We start from the raw sequence: 24,133 nt of genomic DNA on the forward strand, positions 1-24,133 counted from the left end.
AGTAAAAACAGATTAAATTTGTAGTACATGATCTTCCCAGGCTGAACCTAAATTGTCATGGGTTTATTATATTATTTCCTTCCAGGTGTTTTACCCATCTAATTTTGATAGTTTTCTCACTAATTTTGGCTACAGTGCTTGTTAGTTAGACCAGTCTGTAATTAATTGGTTCTTCCTTGTTTCCTCCTTTATATATTGGTACAATGTTGGCATTTTTCCAATCTTTTGGTATTTTTCCTTCTTTAAGTGAGCAACTTATTATTTTATACATTTTGTCCATTAGTTTTTGTTTGCATTCTTTTAGTATCCAATTTGCAATTCTGTCTGGGCCATACGATTTCCTAACATCAAGGTTTGTTAATTGCTCCATTATTTCTTTTTGTATTTACCTAGTTGTAATATACAGGAAGGGAGCTATGCTCGTGGTGACCCGTCTTTGTATCTCTCTACATCAAGTTTTATCTTAAAATCTTGTATAGTGTTTGCACATACTGTTTCGTTGCCTAATTTGTTCCATGTATTTATCACTCTGTGTGAGAAGCTGTTCCTTTTCAAGTTTCTTCTATAACTATCCCTTTTCAGTTTTTTTTCCGTGTCCTATCATTTTACCGTTGTCCCACACTAACAAGTCGTTCCTGTCTAAAACTTCCATTCCTTTCATTATTCTGTAGATAGTCAGCAAATCTCCTCTTTCTCTTCTTTGTTCCAAAGTTGGTAGATTCAATTTGGACAGTCTTTGCTCATATGTTAGTTTGGCGAGAGTCGGTGCTAGTTTGATTGTCGCTCTTTGTCTTCTTTCTAGTTTCATAATATTCTTTTTGGTACTGGGTGTCCAAAGTGATGCTGTGTACTCAAGTTTTGGTCTTATTAGTGTAGTTAGTATTTTCTTTATCATTTCTACATCCAAATAAGGAAATGCCACTTTGATTGACCTCAATAAATTGTAGGTTTCTCCGAATATTTTATTTATACGCTTATCTGGTTTCATGTCCTTTCCAATCATCACTCCAAGATCTTTTTCCGAGTTTGCTTTTTTTACTTTTTCTTCCCCAATTCTGTAATCTTTTGATATTCTGTTTTTACTCTTTCCAAATTCCATTATACTGCATTTCTTTATATTAAATTTTACCTCCCACTTTTGAGTTCAATTACAGATAATGTCCAGATCTTGTTGCAATGAGTTGCAGTCCTCTTCTGTTTTTACCTTCTTTAGTAATTTAGCATCATCTGCAATGTGTTATCATTATTTTGCTCATGGGGGGGAGATTGCACAAGGCCTGTATTTACCCAGTTGTATTTTGTGTGGAGGCCTGTCTGAGTTGATGCTGTCAAAAACAACTGTGTAAGGTTAATTAGAAGAGTGTTTTTGGAGTGTAGTGGTCTAAAACTGTGTTGGGATTTGGTAAGGGGATGTGTGCTGACAAGTTGTTGTATGAGGTGGTCTATGACTTTGGAGGGGGTGCAGAGAAGTGTGATGCTGGAACTGTTGGGTCTTCGTTGGTTTTGGGGATTGTGTTAATTTTCCCATGCTTCCAGATTTCAGGTATGGTATTATATGAATAGCTGTTGTCTGTAGTGTCGGTTACTGCACATATTCCATGTGGTCTGAAGTGTTTTAGGTATATGTTACTTATGTTGGCCTTGAATCCATGTTGGTTTGGGGAGGTAGGTATTTCTGATTTGATTCTTGTGGTTTTCAGCCTTCTTATTTGTTTGGATATTATGGATAATAATGAGATGGGTTGATACTTTAGGGTCCATATGGGGCACCCCTATGGATCAGAGCCACTTATTATTTTGTCTGTGATAGAGGAGGACTGTTCACAGAGAAATGATGACACTTTTATTATACTGCAACTGTCGCTCCGTTATGCTGTCCCCCAACCCCTTTGCTACCTCCCTTATAAGGGGGAAAAAGCCTTTGGTATATGTATTTACCTAGTTTACTTAATTGTATTTACCTAGTTATATTTTACGGGAAGGGGAGCTATGCTCGTGGTGACCCATTCCTGTATCTCGCAAGATCAAGTTTGTTCTTATATTCTTGTATTGTGTTTGCACACACTATTTTTTCGTCCAATTAGTTCCATATATCTATCACTCTGTGTGGGAAGCTGTTCTTTTTCAGGTCTGTTCTGTAGTTGTTCTTTTTGAGTTTCATTGCATGTTCTCTTGTTTAACCTCTCCCCTACTTTAATAAGTCCTCTCTATCAAGGTGTTCTTTTCCTTTCATAATTCTGTAGATGATCAGTAGGTCCCCTCGTTCTCTTCTTTATTCCAAGGTTGGCAATTCCAGTTCGGCCAGTCTTTATTAATGTGTCAGGTTTGAAAGTGTTGGGTCCATCTATGTCGTTGCTCCTTGTACTGTTTCTAATTTTCAGTGTTTGTGATATTTTCTTAATCATTTCCTTGTCCAGGTATTTAAAGGCACCTTTATTGATCTCAACAAATTGTGTTTCTCTATTTTATTTATATGTTAATTTGGCGACATGTCTTTAGTGATGATTACTCCCAGGTCCTTTTCAGAATTTACTTTCTTTACTTCTTTTCCGTCAATTTTATACTGTCCTGATATCCTATTCTTGCTTTTCCCAAATGCAATTATACTGCATTTCTTGATGTTGAATTCCACTTCTCATCTCTTGCACCATTCTGAGACTTTGTTCAGATCACTCTGTAATGAGTCACAGTCTATTTCAGAGTTTATTCTCTTTAATACTTTGCGTCATCTGCAAAGAAGTTCATGTAACATTCAGTACTTTCATCCATGTCATTCACACGTATAGCAAACATTGTCAGAGGTAGTACTGACCCCAGAGGGATGCCACAACTCATTTCTTCCCATTTTCAATAATTGTCTCAGAGCACTACTCTCATTTTTCTTCCATGTAGGAAATCCTCCATCCAATTTAATAGTTTTCCATGTATGCCTCCTATTATTTCCAGTTTATATAGCCATTTTCTGTGTAGTGTCTTATCAAATGCCTTTTGTAAGTCTGCCCAGCCATCCCTGTCTTGCAATATATCTATCAATCTTGAATAGAAACAAATCAAATTAGTGGCACATGATCTTCCCTGTCTGAATCCAAATTGCCTCGGGTTCAGTATATTGTTCTCCTCCAGATATTTTGTCCATCTATGTTTGATGATTCACAAATTTTAACTATTGTACTCCTTAGGGACACCGGTCGATAATTTGTTGGGTCTTTCTTATTTCCCCCTTTATATATTGGCACTATATTGCTATTTTTCCAGTCTCCTGGTAGTTTTCCTTCTTTGAGTGAGTATTCAACTATTTTCTATATTTTTCCTGTTAGTTCGTCTATACATTCCTTTAGTATCCAGTTTGCAACTCTGTCCAGGCCATGTGATTTATTAACATCAAGCTTTAATATTTGATTCCTTATTTCATTCTGAGTAATATTTGATTCCTTCATTGGAGGAAATCTTACTTCATTTCTTTGATCACAGTTTTGTAGATTTTCTTTTTCATTGGTGAATACAGATTTGAAATGTTCATAATATCTGCCATTTATACATCTTCTCTATATTCTCTGTTACCTTGACATAATTCAAGTATTTCCTGTTTATTTTTTAGTTTGCCTTTCACATATCTATAAAATAATTTGGTTTGATACTTACATTTGTCTGTTATGTCCTTTTCATAATTTCTTTTTTCTTCCTTACTTATTTTTACATATTCATTTCTTAGTTTGGTGTGTATTTTCCATTTCTCAGATTTTTTTTTCTATCTTTTCCAGGCTTTATCTCTTTTGTCTTTTGCCTTACTGCACTTTTTATTGTACCAGGATTTTATATATACCCTTTCCTATTTTTGTCTAGGTACATACTTATCCACTACTTCATTTTAGATTTCCTTCCAAATTTTTCGTTTCTCTTCCACCTTTGTTTCTTCATTATTAAATTTTTCCCAATTTGCTTCTTGAAAGAATTTTCTAAGTTTCCTAAAATCTGTTTTGTTATACATTAGTCTTCCTTTTCTGTTTTTTCCATTTCTATATTCTTCATTAATTTCTAGTTGTTGTCGTTCCCTAGACTGTACGAGCAGTCCCGTCTCCCCAAGGAATGCCACAACTGAAACTGGGTTTTCCCACAGATCCTTTATAGAGTGTATGTTGTGTTGTTTGCGTGCATGATTGTGTATAATGCAGTCTTCCATTATGTGTTGTATGGTATGGGGTGAAGTGTTACATCCTGGGCAGCTGTTCACAATGCGGTCATCCAGCCTCTTCTGATAGCTTAGAAGTGCTGGGTGGTGGCTGCACCGCAGTCTGGCCAGGTGGACTCTGTCCTTTCATGGGAGAGAGGATTCAGAAGGGGGTCTGGCATGCAGCAGTGTGTTGTTGTTGTTGTTGTCGTTCCCTAGACTGTCTGTCCGAGCAGTGTGTTGTCTTTCAGTGTGTTAATGGAGCGGTGAGTGATATGATTATGAATATGTTTCCGGAGGCTGGTATTTGGTGGTTCTGGAGGAAGAGAAGAGAATATCTGTGTGTGATACAGGTCTTTGGGTGTTGTTTTAATGTTTGTTGGTGTGTGTGGGTGTTCTGTTATGTAGTGTAGCGGGTGTGATGTGTTTGTGGTGGCTGCGGCAAGTGTTTGTGTGCCTCTCATGTCGAGGTGGTCCTTGTTTCATGGTGTAAATGGTCTGTAGGTGTTGTATTTGTGCAGCCTGTAATTGTTTTTAGGGCTTTGTTTTGTATGATTTGAAGGGTGTTGTGGTGTGTCTCACTGAGATTAAGAGCCCATGCAGGACTTGCATAATTCATCACTGAGTGTATGCATTGTTTGTATATTGTTGTATTAGTTTCTTTGTTTTGTCCAAATGTTGTTCCAGTGATTGACTTAAGTGCGTTAAGTCTAGGTGTGCATTTGTTTTTTATGTTTGTGATGTGTTGTTTGAAAGACATGGATGTATTGTATGTTACACCAAGAATTTTCGGTGTGTTTGTGTGTGGTATTAGAGTGTTGTTGATGTAGAGATGAGGTATGTATTTGTGTTCTTTTGTCCAGTTGGTGAGAAGTGTTGCTGTAGATTTGGTTGGAGCTATTTTGAGTCTGTTTGTGATGAACCATGTGTTGAGTGTATCAAGGTATGGCTGGATTATTTCTGCAGCTTTGTCTGTGTTACGATGTGTGCATGTGATTGTTATGTCATCTGCGTAGGAAGAGATTTGTATTTCTGAGGTGTCTGGTGTGGGTAAGTCATGCATGTATAGATTAAATAGTGTGGGGGATAGAACAGAGCCCTGTGGTATTCCATTCTTAATGTTTCTGATGTGCGATGATTGGCCATTATATGACACATAAGCATTCCTACCTGCCAGATAATTGGCCAGCCATCTTTTGGTGTTATTGTGCATGTCTGTGTTATATATTTTATTTGTTAGGTTGTGGCGGGGGATAGCATCAAAAGCTTTACTAATGTCTAATGTTATAAGAAGTGTTCTGTGGTGGGGCCTATCTGAATTGATGCCATCTAAAATTCTTTGTGTGAGGTCTATCAGAAGAGTGTGTGTGGAGTGTAGTGGCCTAAAACCGTGTTGTGAGTCAGCAAGGGGAATATGTGGTGTGATAAGTTGAAGTATTAGGCGTACAATGACTTTAGAGGGGGTGCAGAGAAGTGTGATTGGGCGTTGCGATGTTGGGATTGTTGGGTCTTTGTTCGGTTTTGGAATGGTGATCACTTTACCATGCTTCCAGATGTCGGGTATAGTGTTGTGTGAATAGCTGTAGTTTGCAATGTTTGTGAGTGCGTGTATACCTTGTGGTCCAATGTGTTTTAGGTGGATGTTACTTATGTTATCAGGGCCACAGGCAGATGAGTGCTTGAGATTATGTATTATGTGTTTTGTCTGACTGTCTATGAAGGGTGTATAGTCTGAGTCTGTGGGAAAGTCTTTCTTACGTCAAATGGTGCGTCGGTTGTCAGGGTGAGAAGTGAGATGGCTTGAATGTGCAAAATGATTTATGAGTGTATTTGCTTGTTGTCTGTTTGAGGGTAGATTGTCTGTTGTTGTGATTATTGCTTTGTGAGAGCGTGTTGTGTTACTGTTGGATAGTGTAATGCTGTTGAGTGTTTTGTACAATTTGGTGGCGTTTGTTTTGTGATCAAGTGTATTGATAAAGTTTTGCCAATTTTGTGTTTTTTGTTCGTGTATTTTATTGGCAATCAGTGTTTAGTGTTTGTATTTGGTCTGCTATGTTTTGAGGGATAGGTGTGGGTGTATTATGTTTAAGTGTGTCTCGTTGTCTGATGAGGGGGTTGGATTTCTGGTGTGAAGTTGGGGTTATGTGATTTTCTGTTACCTCTAGGAATGTATCTCTTGTCTACGTTTTGTATGATTGTATTAAAAGTGCACAGCATTGTTTATGTTTGTGATTGGTGTACTGTTAAGTGTTTCAAAATGTTATTCTGTCTCTTCAGTAAAAGCTTCCCAGTTAGCTCTCTTGTAATTGGTGTATGTGTATCTGTGGCCAACTGGGGTGCATCTTGTTTTGGTGGTGATGATGGTTGGAAGGTGGTCAGAACCAAGGGTTTGCTAGTCTCTCTTCATATGATAGTTTTGAGTGTTGGTGCCAATTTTGTAATTGCTCATTGTATTCTTTCAAGTTTTGTTATATATTTTTTTGTACTTGGTGACCACATCGTCGCTGCATATTCCAATCTTGGTCTTATCAAAGTGATTATTATTCTCTTCACCATTTCTTCATCCAGGTATGTAAATGCCACTTTGATTGTTCTTATTAAATTTTAAGTTTCTCCTAAAATCTTGTTTATATGTTTCTCAGGTGACATATTATTCATAATAATGACTCCCAGGTCCTTCTCATTTTCTACTTTTTTTATTTCTTCTCCCAATTTATATGATCCTGCTATTCTTTTTCTGCTTCCAAATTCCATTATACTACACTTCTTAGAATTGAACTCCATCTCCCACTTCCTACTCCATTCCCATACTTTATTGAGATCACTCTGTAGTGACTCACAATCTTGTTCAGTGTTCACTTTTTTCAACAGTTTTGCATCATCCGCAAAGAAGCTCATATAACTTTCAATTCCTTCATCCATATCATTAATATATATAGCAAACATTATTGGGGCCAGAACTGTTCCTTGTGGAACACCACTTATTACTTCATCCCAATTAGAGTGTTTGTCTCTTATCACTACTCTCATTTTTCTTTCTTGTAAAAAGTCTTCCATCGATTTAAGCAGTTTGCCCTGTATTCCTCCTGTAGTTTCTAATTTCTTGAGCAACTTTTTATGTGGTACTTTGTCAAAAGCCTTTTTTAGGTCTAGAAATGCACAATCAGCCCATCCATCTCTTACTTGTATTATATCTATTAGTCTTGAATAGAAACACATTAAGTTTGTGACGCATGATCGTCCTTGTCTGAATCCAAATTGCCTTGGATTTAGCACATTGTTTTTTTTTTCTAAATGTCTTACCCATCTACTTTTGATAATTCTTTCACAAATTTTTGCTATTGTACTCGTTAGAGAGACTGGTCTATAGTTGGTAGGGTCTTCTTTATTTCCTCCTTTATATATAGGTACTATATTTGCTCTTCACCAATCTTTTGGAACTTTTCCTTCTTTCAAGGAATTGTTTATTATGCTATGTATTTTGTCTGCCAGTTCATTCCTGCATTCTTTCAAAATCCAGTTTGCTATTTCCTCTGGTCCATGTGATTTTCTGACATCAAGATTACTCAAGTGTTTCATTATTTCATTCCTTGTTACTTCTATTTCTTTCATAGGGGGGACTTTTTCCTCCCATTCGATATGTCCAGGTTGTATGTTCTCCCTTGTAAACACCGATTTAAAATGCTTGTTCATAATTTCTGCCATTTCTGTTTCCTCTGTGTATTCAACTCCTTGTCGTAATTTATCTAATTCTTGTTTATTTTTCAGTTTGTTGTTTACAAATCTGTAAAATAGCTTTGGTTGATCTTTACATTTTTCTATGACATCTTTTTCATATTTTCTCTTTTCCTCTCTGCACACTTGTACGTATTCATTTCTATAACTAGTATATATTTTCCATTTTTAGGTCTTCTGTCTTTTTTCCATTTTGTCCAAGCTTTATCTCTTTTGTCTTTTAACTCCCTACAACTTGTGTTGTACCAGCATTTTACACATTCTTTTTCTTGTTTTTTTCTTGGGGCATGCTTTTCCACTCCTTTATAAATTTTTGTCAAAATATTCCATTTCTCTTCCACTGTTGTTTCCTCATTGTATATTCTTTCCCAGTTTTCTTTTTGAAAGAATTCTCTTATTTTATCAAAGTTTGTTTTTCCATGCATCAGTCTTCCTTTTCTATATTTTTCATTTCTTTTCATGTATTTTTCCTCATTTAGTTCCAGTTCAATCAATATGTGGTCACTTTTACTTATTGGTGTCTTATATTCAATCTTTTCCACTATTTCAGGTTCTGATGTAATTATTAGGTCCAGTCTCAATGGTTCTTCATTTTTATACCTAGTGTTCTCTTGAATCCATTGTGTCATTGTATGGTCAATAATCATCTCAAGTAGAACATTTCCCCATGAGTCGTCTCCACCCTTTACTGTCATCTCTTCCCAGCAGACTTCTTTGCAATTAAAGTCGCCCAATATAACTATTCTTCCTCCATCTTCCATTATCTTATTTAATGTTATCCTTGTGTCTTCTAACATACTTTTATGTTCTTTCTCTTCTCACGAGGCTGTTTTTGGAGGCACATAATTTATTACAAACTTTCTGCTCTTCCTATCTTTGTCTTCCATCATAATCATCTCTATTCTTTCCATATGTGACATTCCTCACATTTATATCCTTCTTAGTCAGGAACATAACTCCACCCCCTTGCTTTGTCTCTCTGTTTTTAATCCAATAATTATATGCATCATGTCATACACTGTTGGGTGGTAGTGGACCTTTCAATTTTGTCTCTACAATTCCCATTATGTCTGGTTCTTTTTCCTTCAGATAATCATTCAGTTCGTGCAATCCTGTTATTAATCCATCTATATTTGTGTAAGACACTCTTAATTTTCTGCTACTTCCATTGTATTTTCTGTTTCCCTTTTGTTTTTCTTTGTTATGATCCATTTCCACATTTTCATATTCACTTCTCTCCAGTAGAATTCCTCTTTTTCTGACTGTTCGTTTCTCGTTTTTTTTTTTTCTTAGCTTCTTGTCTTTTCGTTTTTTCCTCCTCTCTTTCCTCTTTATTCATTTCTCTTTTTATCCATACCATTTTATATTTTTCACTGTCTGTTAGTTTCCCTGTTTTTGCTAAGATATTCTCTGCTGTCATTTGTGACCTGAATTTAATCTTAATTGGTCTGGTCTTATGTGTACTGTATTTCCCGAGTCTATACATTTCAACTTGTTTCCCTATTTCAGGTTCATCTTCCTGAACTAATTCTAATATATTGTTTACTTTTTCTTTTTCCTCCTTAATTCTCGTAGTTCTGTTTAAGTTGTACTTCTCTTCCATCCCTAATATAGTTATACATTTATTTTTATCTGCTAAGTCTCTTACTATGTTCTCCTTCTCCCTCATTACTTTAATAACTGTATTTTCAGTTTGTTCTTTCATCTGCTGTGTCACTATGTCGTTAAATAAAATTTTATTGTTCTCTTGGACATTCTTCCAACTCTGTACTTCTTTTGCTATGGACTCTTTATTCTCTCTATTATTCCTCTTTAACCCCTTCCATACAGTGACGCCTACGTAGGCATGAGGAGCAAGTGGGTACGCGATGATGCCGATTTTGGCGTCTTGATTATATTTATTGTAGTTGTACCTGCATGACCCCCATACTCTGTAAACTGGCTACATCACATTTTCTATGGTTATCAAAATTCACGGGTGAATGAGAGAACGATTGATACAGCCATGACTTTATTTTTTGTAATGCGAGTATTATGACGCAACATCGTATATCTGGCAGCTAATGCTGCCCGCGAGATTTTGGCCCGGAGTGAAGTGGTTAATTCCTCATTCTCATCTTTTACTTCCTTTAACTGTTTTTTCAATTCTTTTACTTCTTTAGTTAAGTTTTGGTTTTCCTTCTTTAATTGTTTCAATTTATCAACTTGCTGTGCAATCTGTGTGAGTTGACCTAGCCTATTTTCCCAATGTTGAGCCATTTTTTCTATTCTTTCCTCTAGCCTTGCTAATTGGGGGAGGTTGGCATCCCCCCCTTCATTAAATCCATTGAAATTATTATCTTCACTTTCCATTTTGTTGTTCTTATTTATATTTTAAACTTGATGATTTTACTGAAATTATTCACTTCTCCCACGTCTGCTGAGGCTCTCTTGTTGACATTCTTTATTCCGCCAGGTGGCGCCCATGCGCCTCCCTCGTCATTTCCTTCCATTTCCCTCAGTAATCCCTCCCTTTCTCCTTTTCCCTCACCTTCCCACTACACCACAAGCTTTCCCCTTCCCTATAGATACAAAAAGGTACTTCCTCATTGAGATCCATGAAAATTTCCCTTCTTCTTCGGAGCCCCAGTCTTTGCCATGAATCGGTCTACGTGTGTGTGTGTGTGTGTGTGTCTTCCAGCCTTTTGGAGTGTTCACTTTCATTCCATGCATGAGTTTTAGGTGGGACATAAATCACTGACGGGGGCTATGCTCATGGTGACCTATCTTTGTTTCTTTCAGCATCAAGTCTTTTCTTAAAATCTTGAATAGTATTTGCACACACTGTTTCTTTATCTAAGTTATTCCATATATCCAGCACTCTGTGTGGGAAGCTATTCTTTTTCTGATCTCTTCTATAGTTATTCTTTTTGAGTTTCTTTTCATGGCCTCTTGTCTTTTCATGACCTCTTGTAATTTTTTAGTAAATCTTTCCTGTCAAGGATTTCCATTCCTTTCATGATTCTAAATATAGTCAGCAGATCACCTCTTTCTCTTCTCTGCCCTAGTGTTGGTAGTTCCGGTTTCAATAATCTTTGTTCATATATTAATTTGGAAGGAGCTGGTGCCAACTTTGTTGTTGCTGTCTGTATTCTTTCTAGTTTTCTTATATTCTTTTTAGTAAGGGTGTCCATAGTGTCGCTGCATACTCCAGTTAGTCTAATCAATGTGACTAGTATCTTTTTAATCATTTCTTCATCCAAGTAGTCAAATGCCACTTTCATTGACCTTATAGGCTGTATGTTTCACCGACTATTTTGTTTATATGTTTATCCAGTGTCATGTCTTTGCAGATTATTACCCCAAGGTCCCTTTCCAAGTGCACTTGTTTATTTCTTCTTCACCAATTTTGTAATTTTTTAAAATTCTGTTTTTGCTACACTTCTTGATATTGAAGTTCACTTCCCACTTTTGAGTCCATTTCCAGATTTTTTCCAGGTCTGATTGTAATGAATCACAGTCTTCTTCCGTTGATACTTTCTTTAATATTTTTGCATCTGTGAAGAAATTCATATAACATTCAACTTCATCCATGCCATTTATGTATATGGCAAACATGATTGGAGCCAGCACTGACCCTTGTGGAACACCAATTATCATTTCTTCCCATTTCGAGTATTTGTCTCTAATTACTACCCTCATTTTTCTCCCAGTCAGGAAATCTTCCATCCATTCTAATAAATTACCTGCAATGCCACCTATTGATTCTAATTTTCTTATTAATTTCTTGTGTGGTACTTTGTCAAATGCCTTTTGTAGGTCTAGATAGGCACAGTCTGCCCATCCATCCCTCTCATTTATTATATCTATTAGTCTCAAGTAGAAGCAGATTAGGTTTGTTGTACATGATCTTCCTTGTCTAAATCCAAATTGGCTTGGGTTTAGTATAAATTTTTCTTCCATCTACTTCCATCTACTTTTGATAACTTTTTTCACATATTTTAGCTACTGTGCATGTAAGGGAGACCGGTCTGTAGTTAGTTGGATTTTCCTTATTTCCTCCTATATATATATTGGTACAATGTTTGCATTTTTCCAGTCTTGTGGTACTTTTCCTTCTTTGAGCGAGCATTTGATTATAGTGTGTATTTTATCTGTTAATTCCTCTATGCATTCCTTCAGTATCCAATTCGCAATTCCATCCGGACCATGTGATTTTCTAACATCAAGGTTTTTTATTTGGTCACTGATTTCCTTCCTTGTTTCGGTTAATTCCTTCATTGGGGGGATTTCTGTTTCTCTATTCCTTCACAGTTAGGTGTGTTCTTAATTGTGAATACTGATTTGAAGTGGTTGCTCATAACTTCTGCCATTTCTTATTCTTTTTTGTATTCATGACTTTTTTTTTTCTCTCTCTCTCTCCAGGCTATGTCTCTTTTATCCTTGGCTTCACTACATTTTTTGTTGTACCATTTCTTTATGTATATTCTTTCTTGCTTTTGTTGTGGAACATAACTGTGTGTATGTATGTATATAATGAGATGGGTCTTTATGATGTAGATTTTCCATATGGTTTGTTGGTTTCAAGATTGGCATTATGTGAGCACTTTTCCAGATATTTGGGATATTGTTGTGTAGCCAGTAGTTGAAAATGTTCATTAAGACTTTCGGATGTTTGGCCGAGGTGTTTGAGGTGAACGTTTCAGATTTTGTCTGGGCCTTCAGCTTTGGGATTTTTTTTTCTAAACCCTTCTATATTTTTATTGGTGAAAGAGCTGGGACTTCAGTGTCTGGGTTGACTCTTTTTATTTCTTTAATTTTCCCATTTTCTGGTGTTGAGTTTGAATCTTGTTTTGGGGAAATACTTGTTGATGATGTTACATTGTTGTTTTGATGATGGTGTCCTGAACATAAGCATACCAGTTTGGTTCTTACCTGATATGAGTGGGGTTTTTCTTTTGGGCCTTTGTATGAGGGATGTTAGTTGAGTAATAAGTTTGAAGATCTGTCTTGGAGAGATCTTTTAATTATTTGAGTGAGTATATATTTACCCAGTTGTACCTAGTTGTATTATACGGGAAGGGAGCTATGCTCATGGTGACCCGTCTTTGTATCTTTCAGCATCAAGTTTTTTCTTTAAATCTTGAATAGTGTTTGCACATGCTGTTTCTTTATCTAAATTATTTTAGGTATCCAGTACTCTGTGTGGAAAACTTTTTTTTTTTTTCAGATCTCTGCTATAGTTATCCTTTTTGAGTTTCTTTTTATGTCCTCTTGTTTTTCCATTGTCCCATTTTAGTAAATCATTCGTATCTAGGATTTCCACTCCGGGCGGCAGTTCTCTCCAGCAAGTTGCCTCAGAACCAGTTCTCTCCAAGTGGCAGTTCTCTCCAGCAAGTCGCCTGAGGATTAGTTCTCTCTGAGCAGCAGTGCTCTCCAGCAGGTCGCTTTTGTGTGGGTGAATTGGGAGGTACAAATGGCAGGTTATTGTATATGTTGGAGAAATATATTGCTGGTATTTTTAATACATTCTGATTGTGATGCTTGAGAGATGTAGTGAGATCAGTGTGGTGTTTAGGGTTCTGATGTAGAACTTTTCCTGTGATCTTCATTTGGTGTTCTATGAGGAGGGCTTTTGTATCTGTGTGCAGGTGTCCAATTGAGGTGGTTTTGGCATATCCCATTATTACTCTAGGAGCTTCATTCTGTAATGATTGTAAATTGTTTGTGTCCATTTTAGTGATTGTTTGGAACCATGTTGAAATGATTCATGCTACTTGCATATTACTAGGATTTTTTTTTGTGAAATACTGAGAATATAAATTTTCCATACATTCCTATACCCATAATCTGGGCTTCAAGCCACAAGAGGAGTTACAGTATTTGAACTCCATGTGCAGGTAATATTAAGTGACCAGTGCTTGGAAACTCAGCTGAGCTAAGCAGGCTTTGAATTAGCAATATTATGTTCAGCAGCCCTTTGCTCCACCAGTTGAGTTTTAGTGCCTTCCCATTTGTCATACTTGCTACACATATCTTGTTAGTTTTACTTGAAATTCTGTTGTAACTTTTGAAAGAAAATTAAAATTAAGGTGATAATGATGAACAGTGCAGACATTGTCACTGTGTGGGTAACAAGCATCACCATCTTTTACTGCATACCAAAAACTCCGAGTCATGCTCATGAGCTGTTGACCATTTTGTGGATTTGGTACGATCTGACATAACAAATGAATGCAATATTTTTTATATCATCTGAAAGAAGGGGAAATCTAAATACTTGTAGGTCATACATGTCATGAAATACATAAGAACATGTTTCAGATCAAGATCCAGTTGGACCATACAAACAAAATGCTTAGTCTGAGCAATTTTGAGGTGTCTAACTGAAAATAAGAAGTTATTTGTAAATATAAAAGTGCCAGGCCATTATGGCTAGTTGTCAAAATAGTCAATAATTCTCTACCATATTGTGCCAAGTCATATAACGTGAGAATAAAGATTGTGTGTATATTTGTCATATACTATTTTTAATTTTCTAAAATATACAATGTATTTAATGAGACCACACAGTACTTGAGATGATTTGATACTCATCATCATTAAGTGGATAATATGTTCTTTGAGAATGGATATAGTATGCTGAAACTCCAATTATAGAAAGATAAGTAGACAGTAAATAAATTAATTAATGAAAAAAATGTATATATCAAGTTTAGGGGAAACTCATAGTTTCTGATGTATAGGAATATGAGAATGAATATACTGAAACTACCATTACAAAAAGACAAGTAGGCAGTTTAAAAATATAATTCTAAAAAATTAGATAAGTAGATAATTAGTACATACATATACCAATTGCTTTTTTCCCCCCTCATTCATCACCCTTCCCTCCATCATTTCTTGGCTCCTCCTGGATGATGGGTCATCCCAGCATCTTGCCCACTACACTGGGTCAGAAGCAATATAGCAAGACACAGCACATCCACAGCAATGCCACTTCATCTAATCAGTGACCCCCCCCCTCTCTCTGTCCCCTCATGCAGACAAAGAGAAGACAGGAAGAAATCCCTTCAGGCTGTGTCAAAATATTCACACATACTCCCTCACCCCCCATCCCCCACCCATTCCCTTCCATGCATCACAGCATCATCCACAACCATTCTCCACCCACCCCTATCTTTTGTCTTCTCCCTTCCTTCCTCAGCAGACAATCCCCTCTTTCCCAAAGCCCCTTTTACCCCATCCATCTCATCCTTGGTTGCCCCATCATGTTCACTCCATCCACCTCTGCCTTCCACGCCTCTTTTACTAATCTTTCTTCATTCATTCTTTCCATGTGTCCAAACCATCCCAATACTCTTTCATCAACCCTATCTCCCAACTCCCTTTCCACCCCCACTCTCCTCTTCACCTCCTCCTTTCTAACTCTATCCAGTCTAGTAATCCCTACTATACTTCTCAGGCATTTCATCTCAAACACATGTAAACTCTTCCTCTCTTATGTTCCATGTTTATGTCTATTTCTCATTCCACTTTTAAATCCCCCAAGGCATTTACTTGCTTCTATCAATCTACATTCTACCTCCACTGCTACTCCCTTTCCCACCACATTCACCCCCAAATATTTAAAGCTATCCACGTTGTCCAGTCTCCCTTAATATTCACTTCCAGTTTGCTGCCATCCTCTCCCCTTGAACATCTCATCACCTTACTTTTACCCACATTTATCTTCAACCTCCTTCTTTCATACACTTTCCCACACTCCCTCCTCTGATCCTGCCACAAGCACAGTATTGTCAGTAAACAACAACTGGCTTATCTCCCACTTTTGTCAGTTTTCTTTAAACATCTCGTATCCCTAGCCTATTACCCTTGCATTTACCTCTCACACCACCCCATCTATGTGTAGATTAAACAGCCAAGGTGGCATAACACATCCCTGGCAAGATCCCACCTTTACCACAAACCACTCACTCTTTCTATTTCTAATTCTAACACAGGCTCTACTACTCTTGTAAAAACTCTTGGCTGTTTGTAACAGCTTTCCTCCTATTCCATATATCTGCAGTGCCTTCCTATTTACCCTGTCACAAACCTTTCCCAAACCCATAAAGCCCCCAAAAAACATCCTTACCTGTCCAAAAACTACACTTTTCCTCACCAATTACTCCCTCTGTTCCTCTCCTAAGCCTCTCAATCAAAACCCTCTCATAATTATGCCTTCCCAACTACAGTCAACAAACTAATCCCTCTCAAACTACTAGACTCACACTTGTCCCCTTTTCCCTTGTAAAACAGAACTATACAGACATTCCTCCAGTCCTCTGGCACTCTACCCTCTTTTAGACAAACATTAAACAACCTCACCAGCTTGTCCACCATTACTGTACCTCCCTTTTTATGACACTCCACATGACACCTATCTAACCCAGGTGCCTTACCTGCTCTCATAATTTTAATAGCTGCTTTCACCTCATCTTTTCTTATTTCTCCTCCTTTTTTCTCATTCATCATGGTCATTGTCTTAGTGCTTCTCACTGGAACTACATTTACCTCACTATCCTCCTCCACATTTAGCAACCCCCTAAAATACTCTGCCCATCTTCCTCTTAATGCCATCTCTTCCATTATCATCTCTCCACCTGCACTTTTTACCTTCTCTTCCCTACTTGGTTTGCCTCCACTTCTCTTAATTTCCTTTCAAAACATCTTTTTATTAGTTTCAAAATATTCTGTCACACTCTTACCCCCTTTCACATCTGCTCTCCTCTTTACCTCCTTTATCTTATGCCTTCTATTTTCTTTGTACCTTTCATTTGCTTCTCTTGTCCAATTTTGTAACCAATCTGTGAATGCTTATTTCTTCTCTTCCACAACCTTCTTTGCTTCATCATCCCCCTGCACACTAGCCTTCCTTCTATTTCCTCCTATCCTCCTTGTTCCACACATCATTTTTGTATACCTTATGACTCCCTCCTTGAAATATCCCCATTCCACCTCTACTTCTAGTTCTACTCTATCCATCAGGCCCTCCCTTCTGTCATCTTCTTGCACTCCTCCTTTTCTTTCTCAATTAAGCAGCTCACTCCAAGGACCTCCCTACCTTCTGTCCTTTTCCTCTTTCTCCATCTATCCTCGCACTCTCAACTTACCTTTCATCAAAAAATATGATATTCCCCCACCCTCTCCCCTTAGAACATGTACATCCAAAACTCTTCCTAGTCTTCTCCTGGTTACCACTGTATAGTCCATTAGTAAATATATAAAAAGAAATAGATAGGGATGTTTCATTGAAGTTCTTAAGATGAATGAGTGTACTTAATGTCTAATTTCTCTCTTTCTCTCATTCCTACTTGTACAGATTTTTCATATTTCATATTTTTTTCCATTTGCAGGTGTCTGAATATTTAGTCATCAGCTACACATCTTCCCTCACTTTTTCTATTTCTGGAGTTGCCAAAGAGATCATGACATTATCCTTGGCTGTTTATTATTATAATGAACATTTATCAACCATAAACCAGGTAAGGAATTAGTAATGTTTCATACTGATATTTTATATATTGCAAAGTAGTTTCAGATTTTCTTTTTTCTATTAACAATGAATTTTTCTCCACTTAGCTATTTTGCTACTGATTGGAGATGAATAAGATAGGATGGTGATAGCTAAAATATAAAAATGTGCTACCTGGTTTAAAAGGGATTGAGAATAATAGATTTACCTCTGCTTCCAAGAGGGTACCCAAGAAATAAGATAGCCAAGCAAGAACTCAGTCATTTAATCATTGTCTCAAGTTTCACTAAATGGAAAACTCATATCCCCATAGTGTCTAGCAATGGCCCTTGGAACCTCCACAGATCTCTCTGGAAATTAACTTTGGACAGTTGTTCGTGTTGTGTCAGTGTGAGACTGTTTTCATGTCACTGGCTCATAGTTGTCAGGTGAAGAGAGCAGTTGTAAGTTGTCCATGTGTGAAAATATGTAAGAAGTGTATCTGAAATCGATAGAGATAGATATTGGGCCCAGTCTGGTGACAGAGTGTCAGCCCCACAGGGCTCTATCTCCTGACATGTCCAAGAGGTTGATGGGTTTTGAAAATGGGCAGCTTAGCTGTCCATTTGCTGTCCACATGCAGATTCCTGTCATTGGTCCCTTAGTTGAGAACTAGTTACAATTAATGGAAATGTGCCAACCCAAATAGAGGGAGTTAAAATTAATGAGATACACCTGTGAGAGGTGGTCTTGGCATGGAGATAATTTTAAAGCATCTTAGGATTGCATCACCAACAGAAAGATCACTACTGCTGCATCTTTGCTGAAGATTAGAAATATAAATAGAAAAATAAGAAATAATAATAATAATAGCCTAAGATCAGTCACATTATCAGTATCTTCTGTACATACATACATATGCCAAGGCTTTTTCCCCTTTACAAGGGAGGTAGCCAAAAAGGAAAAGGCATAAAATCATTCCCACCCATTCCATCCCTGAATACACTCCACATCCCTCCACCCTCCTTCTCATCTTAGCACCTCCTGGATGATGGGTCATCCCTGCACCTTCTCCACTGCCCTGGGTCAGAAGCAGTGTCGCAAGACACAGCACATCTACAGGTAGGCCGCTTCATTAAATCGGCGACCCCCCCTCTCCGTCCCCCCATGCATAAAAGGAGAAGACGGGGAGAAATACCTTCGGGCTTCGTCAAATTTTGCTCACACATACTACCTCACCCCCCATCCCCCCACCCATTCCACATCATACATCACAACATCATATACAACCATTTTCCATTCACCCGTCTTCTGTCCTCTCCCGTCCTTCCTCAACAGACATTCCTCTCTTCTCCAAAGCCCCCTTCACCCCATCCGTCCACCTCATCCTAGGATGTCCCCTCATGTTCACTCCCTCCACATCTGCCTTCCATACCTCTTTTACTAGTCTTTCTTCACTCATTCTTTCCATGTGTCCAAACCATGCTAATACTCTTTCATCAACCCTATCTCCCAACTCCTTTTCCACCCCTGTTCTCCTCCTCACCTCCTCATTTCTCACTCTATCCAACCTAGTAACCCCCATCATACTTCTCAGACACCTCATCTCAAACACATTCAAACTCCTTCTCTCTTCCTCTCTTATGTTCCATGTTTCTGCCCCATACAGTGCTGTTGGCACAATCACTCCTTCATACAGTCCCCTCTTAGCATCCATTCCCAAATGTCTGTTCCTCATTACACTTTTTAATCCACAAAGGCATTTGCTTGCTTCTCTCAATCTGCATTCTACCTCCACCTCCACTCTACCTTTTCCTGCCACATTACACCCAAGTATCTGAAACTATCCACTTCCTCCAGTCGCTCTCCCTTAATGCTCACTTCCAGTCTGCTGCCACTTTCACCCCTTGTACATCTCATCACCTTACTTTTACCCACATTTATGTTCAGCTTTCTTCTTTCACACACACTCTCCCAAACTCTGTCACCAACTCCCTCAATCCCTCCTCTGATCCTGCCACAAGTGCAGTGTCGTCCGCAAACAACAGCTGGCTCACCTCCCACTTATCTCCATTTCCTTTAACCATCTCCAATCCCTGACCCACCACCCTTGCATTTACCTCTCGCACCACCCCATCCATGTACAAGTTGAACAGCCAGGGCGACATAACACATCCCTGACAAAGTCCCACCTTTACCTCGAACCACTCACTCTCTCCATTTCTAATCCTGACACATGCTCTACTACTCTTGTAAAAATGTATATATATATATATATATATATATATATATATACATACATACATACATACATACCTGTACATATACCAAAGGCTTTTTCCCCTTACATGGGGGGTAGCCAAAAAGAAAAAGGCACAGAAATCACTCCCACCCATTTCATTTCCCATATATTCCACTTCCCTCCACCCTCCTCCCTCCCTCCTATCTTGGCACCTCCTGGATGACGGGTCATCCCTGCATCCTGTCCACTGCCCTGGGTCAGAAGCAGTGTTGCAAGACACAGTACATCCACAGCATGGTTGCTTCATAAATTCAGCGACTCCCCCCTCCGTCCCCTCATGTAGAAAAGAAGATGGAGAGAAATCCCTTCAAGCTGCGTCAAATTTTTTCTCATGCATACTTCCTCACCCCCCCATCCCCCACCCACTCCTCCTCATGCATCACAGCCTCATCTATACACAACCCTTCTCCATTCACCCCTTTCTTCTGTCCTCTCCCGTCCTTCCTCCACAGACATTCCTCTCTTTTGTAAAGCCCCCTTTTACCCCATCCATCCTTCTCATCCTAGGACGCCCCTTCATATTCACTCCTTCCACCTCCGCCTTCCACACTTCTTTTACTAATCTTTCTTCACTCATTCTTTCCATGTGTCCAAACCATCCTATTACTCTTTCATCAACCCTATCTCCCAGCTGCCTTTCTACCCCTGTTCTCCTCCTCACCTCCTCATTTCTCACTCTATCTAGCCTAGTAACCCCTATCATACTTCTCAGACATTTCATCTCAAACACAATCACTCCTTCATATCTAACTACAGACCAGTCTCACTAACAAGCACAATAGCAAAAATTTGTGAAAGAGTGGTTAAAAACAGATGGGTTAAATACCTGGAAGAAAAATCTATACTGAACCCAAATCAATTTGGTTTTAGGCAAGGGAGATCCTGTACAACAAATCTAATCTGCTTTTACTCAAGATTAGTAGACATTATACAAGAAAGAGATGGATGGGCAGACTGTGCTTTTCTGGACCTGCAAAAGGCATTCGATAAAGTACCTCATATGAAACTAATAAATAAGATATAGTCAAAAGGTGGCATCAGAGGAAAATTATTGGAATAGATGAAAGACTTCTTGATTGGAAGGAAAATAAGAGTTGTAATTAGAGAAAAATTCTCCAACTGGGAAGAAGTAAAATCGGTGTTCCGCAAGGATCAGTACTGGCCCCAATCATGTTTGCCATATATATTAATGACATGAATGAAGGCGTGGAGTGCTATATATATTTTTTTGCAGATGATGCAAAATTACTTAAGAAAGTAAAAATGGAAGAGGACTGCAACTCATTGCAACAAGATTTGGACACAATATGGAATTGGACTCAAAAGTGGGAAGTAAAATTCAATATTAAGAAATGCAGTATAATGGAATTTGGAAAGAGTGAAAACAGAATATCAAAAGATTACAGAATTGGGGAAGAAAAGATAAATAAAACAAACTATAAAAAGATCTTGGAGTGATGATTGGAAAGGACATGAAACCAGATAAGCATATAGATAAAATATTCGGACAGACCTCCAGCTTATTGAGAGCAATCAAAGTGGCATTTACTTATATGGACGAAGAAATGATAAAGAAAATACTAACTACACTAATAAGACCAAAACTTGAGTATGCAGCATCACTTTGGACACCCAGTACCAAAAAGAATATTAAGAAACTAGAAAGATTACAAAGAGCGACAACCAAACTAGCACCGACACTCGCTGAACTAACATATGAGCAAAGACTATCCAAATTGAACCTACCAACTCTGGAACAAAGAAGAGAAAGAGGAGATTTGCTGACTATCCACAGAATAATGAAAGGAATGGAAGTTTTAGACAGGAACGACCTGTTAGTGTGGGAAAACAGTAAAACGACAGGACACGGAAAAAATTGAAAAAGGATAGTTATAGAAAAAACTTGAAAAGGAACAGTTTCCCACAGAGAGCAATAAATACATGGAACAAATTAGACAACAAAACAGTATGTGCAAACACTATACAAGATTTTAAGATAAAACTTGATGCGGAGAGATACAAAGACGGGTCACCACGAGCATAGCTCCCCACCCGTATATTACAACTAGGTAAATACAACTAGGTAAATATAACCTCCTCTTAGCATCCATTCCCAGATGTCTATTTCTCATTACACTTTTTAATCCACCAAGGCATTTACTCGCTTCTCTCAATCTACATTCTACCTCCACCCCCACTCCTCCCTTTCCTGTCACATTCGCACCCAAGTATCTGAAACTATCCACTTCCTCCAGTTTCTCACCCTTAATGCTCACTTCCAGCCTACTGTCACTCTCTCCCCTTGTACATGTCATCACCTTACTTTTGCCCACATTTATCTTCAGCTTCCTTCTTTCACACACCTCAAACTCTGTCACTAACTTCTTCAATCCCTCCTCTGATCCTGCTACAAGCGCAGTGTTGTCAGCAAACAGCAGCTGGTTCACCTCCCACTTTTCTCCATTTTCTTTAATCATCTCCAACCCCTGACCCACTACCCTTGGATTCACCTCTTGCACCACCCCATCCATGTAAAGATTGAACAGCCAGGGCAACATAACACACCCCTGACTGACGAAGTCCTACCTTCACCTCAAACCATTCACTCTCTCCATTTCTAATCCTAACGCAAGCTCTACTACTCTCATAAAAACTCTTGACTGCTCTTAACAGCTTTTCTCTTATCCCATATATATGTAGTACCTCCCACAGTGCCTTCCTGTCTACCCTGTCGTAAGCCTTTTCCAGATCCATAAAAGCCCAAAAAACATCCTTACCTTTTCCAATAGCTTTCTCACATATCTGTCTTACCACAAAAATCTGATCTACACATCCCCTACCTGTCCTAAAACCACACTGTTCCTCACCTATTACTCCCTCTGTTCCTCTCCTAATCCTCTCAATCAAGACCCTCCCATAAGCCTTCCCAACTACACTCAACAAGCTGATCCCTCTGTAACTACTACACTCACATTTGTCCCCCTTTCCTTTGAAAAGCGGAACTATACAGGCACTCCTCCAGTCCTCTGGCACTCTACCCTCTCTTAACCCCTTCCATACGGTGCCGCACACGTAGGCGTCATGGGGAGCGAGTGTATTCGCGAGGCTGCCATATCGGCGTCTTGATTATATTTATTGTAGTCGCCCCTCCATAATGACATTCTTTCTAATTCTTTTGTAATCGCATTTTCTATGGTTATCAAAATTCACGGGTGAAGAGAGAACGATCGATATAAGCGGTGACTATATTTTATGATGCGAGTATTATTATGACACGTCATACGGCTGGCAGTGGCTGCTGCCACCGAGATCTAAGTCCATGACGCCTACGTGTGCGGCACCGTATGGAAGGGGTTAAACAAACATTAAATAACCTTACCAGCCAATCCACCATATCTGTACCTCCTTCAGACATTCTGCATGGCATCCATCCAACCCAGGTGCCTTACTTGCTCTCATCATCTTAACAGCTGCTTTCACTTCATCCTTCCCTATTTCTCCTCCATTTTCCTCACTCATCACTCTCATTTTCTTAGCACTTCCCACTGCAACTACCTTTCCCTCCCTGTCCTCCTTCACATTTAGCAACTCCCTAAAATACTCTGCCCACCTTCCTCTCACTGCCTTCTCTTCCATTAACATCTCTCCATCTGCACCTTTTACCTTTTCTTCTCTACTTGATTTGCCTCCTCTTCCTCTTTTAATTTCCTTCCAAAACATCTTTTTTTACTTTCAAAATTTTCTGTCATACTCTTACCCCATTTCACATGTGCTCTCCTCTTTGCTTCCTTTATCTTATGCTTAACTTCGTTTCTCTTTACTTTGTACCTCTCATACGATTCCCTCATTCTAATTGGTATGCCAAACTATGAATGCCTGCTTCTTCTCTTCTACAGATTTCTTTGCTTCCTCATCCCATCACTCACTTCCCTTCCTTCTATTTCCTCCCACCCTCCTTGTTCCACACATCATCTTTGCACACCTTATGACTCCTTCCTTGAACCATCCCCATTCCTCCTCCACTCCTAGTTCTACTCTATCCTTTACTCTTTCCCACTCCTCTCTCAACTTCTTCTTATACTCATTCTGCTTTTTTTTTCTCATTTAAGCAGTTCACTCTAAATACCTCCCTACCTTCTGCCCTTTTCCTCTTTCTCCACCTATTCTCCACTTTCAATTTACCTTCCACCAGGAAATTATCTGATATTCCCCCACTCTCTCCCCTTAGAATATGTACATCCTTAACTCTTCCTACCATACTCCTAGTCACCACTATATAGTCCATTAACATTCTATCTGCCACCTTTCCATCCACCACCCTCTCCCATGTGTACTTATGCTTGACTTTCTTCTTAAACACTGTATTTGCTATCAACTCTTTCAAGACACATCTCCACCATCAATTCTCCACTAAGGTTTTTACCTGGAACTCCATACTTCCCAATCACTCCAT

At 38.5% G+C, this 24,133-nt stretch overlaps 1 protein-coding gene across 5 annotated transcripts in view; it reads left to right on the forward strand.

Annotated features, from left to right (window-relative positions):
- Window positions 1-24,133, forward strand: part of LOC143040771 (solute carrier family 35 member C2) — a 260,071-nt gene that overhangs the window by 184,773 nt on the left and 51,165 nt on the right. For 4 of the 5 annotated variants that reach the window (XM_076212200.1, XM_076212199.1, XM_076212203.1 and 1 more), the window contains one exon: window positions 17,281-17,409. The exons of the other annotated variant lie outside the window; for it this stretch is intronic. In XM_076212200.1, coding sequence (XP_076068315.1) covers window positions 17,281-17,409 — 129 coding nt within the window. The remainder of the gene's footprint in view (window positions 1-17,280; window positions 17,410-24,133) is intronic. 5 annotated transcript variants of the gene reach the window in all.

The sequence above is a fragment of the Oratosquilla oratoria genome, chromosome 29, assembly GCF_046742065.1.
Source record: "Oratosquilla oratoria isolate Oo_2021 chromosome 29, ASM4674206v1, whole genome shotgun sequence".
NCBI lineage: Eukaryota > Metazoa > Arthropoda > Malacostraca > Stomatopoda > Squillidae > Oratosquilla > Oratosquilla oratoria.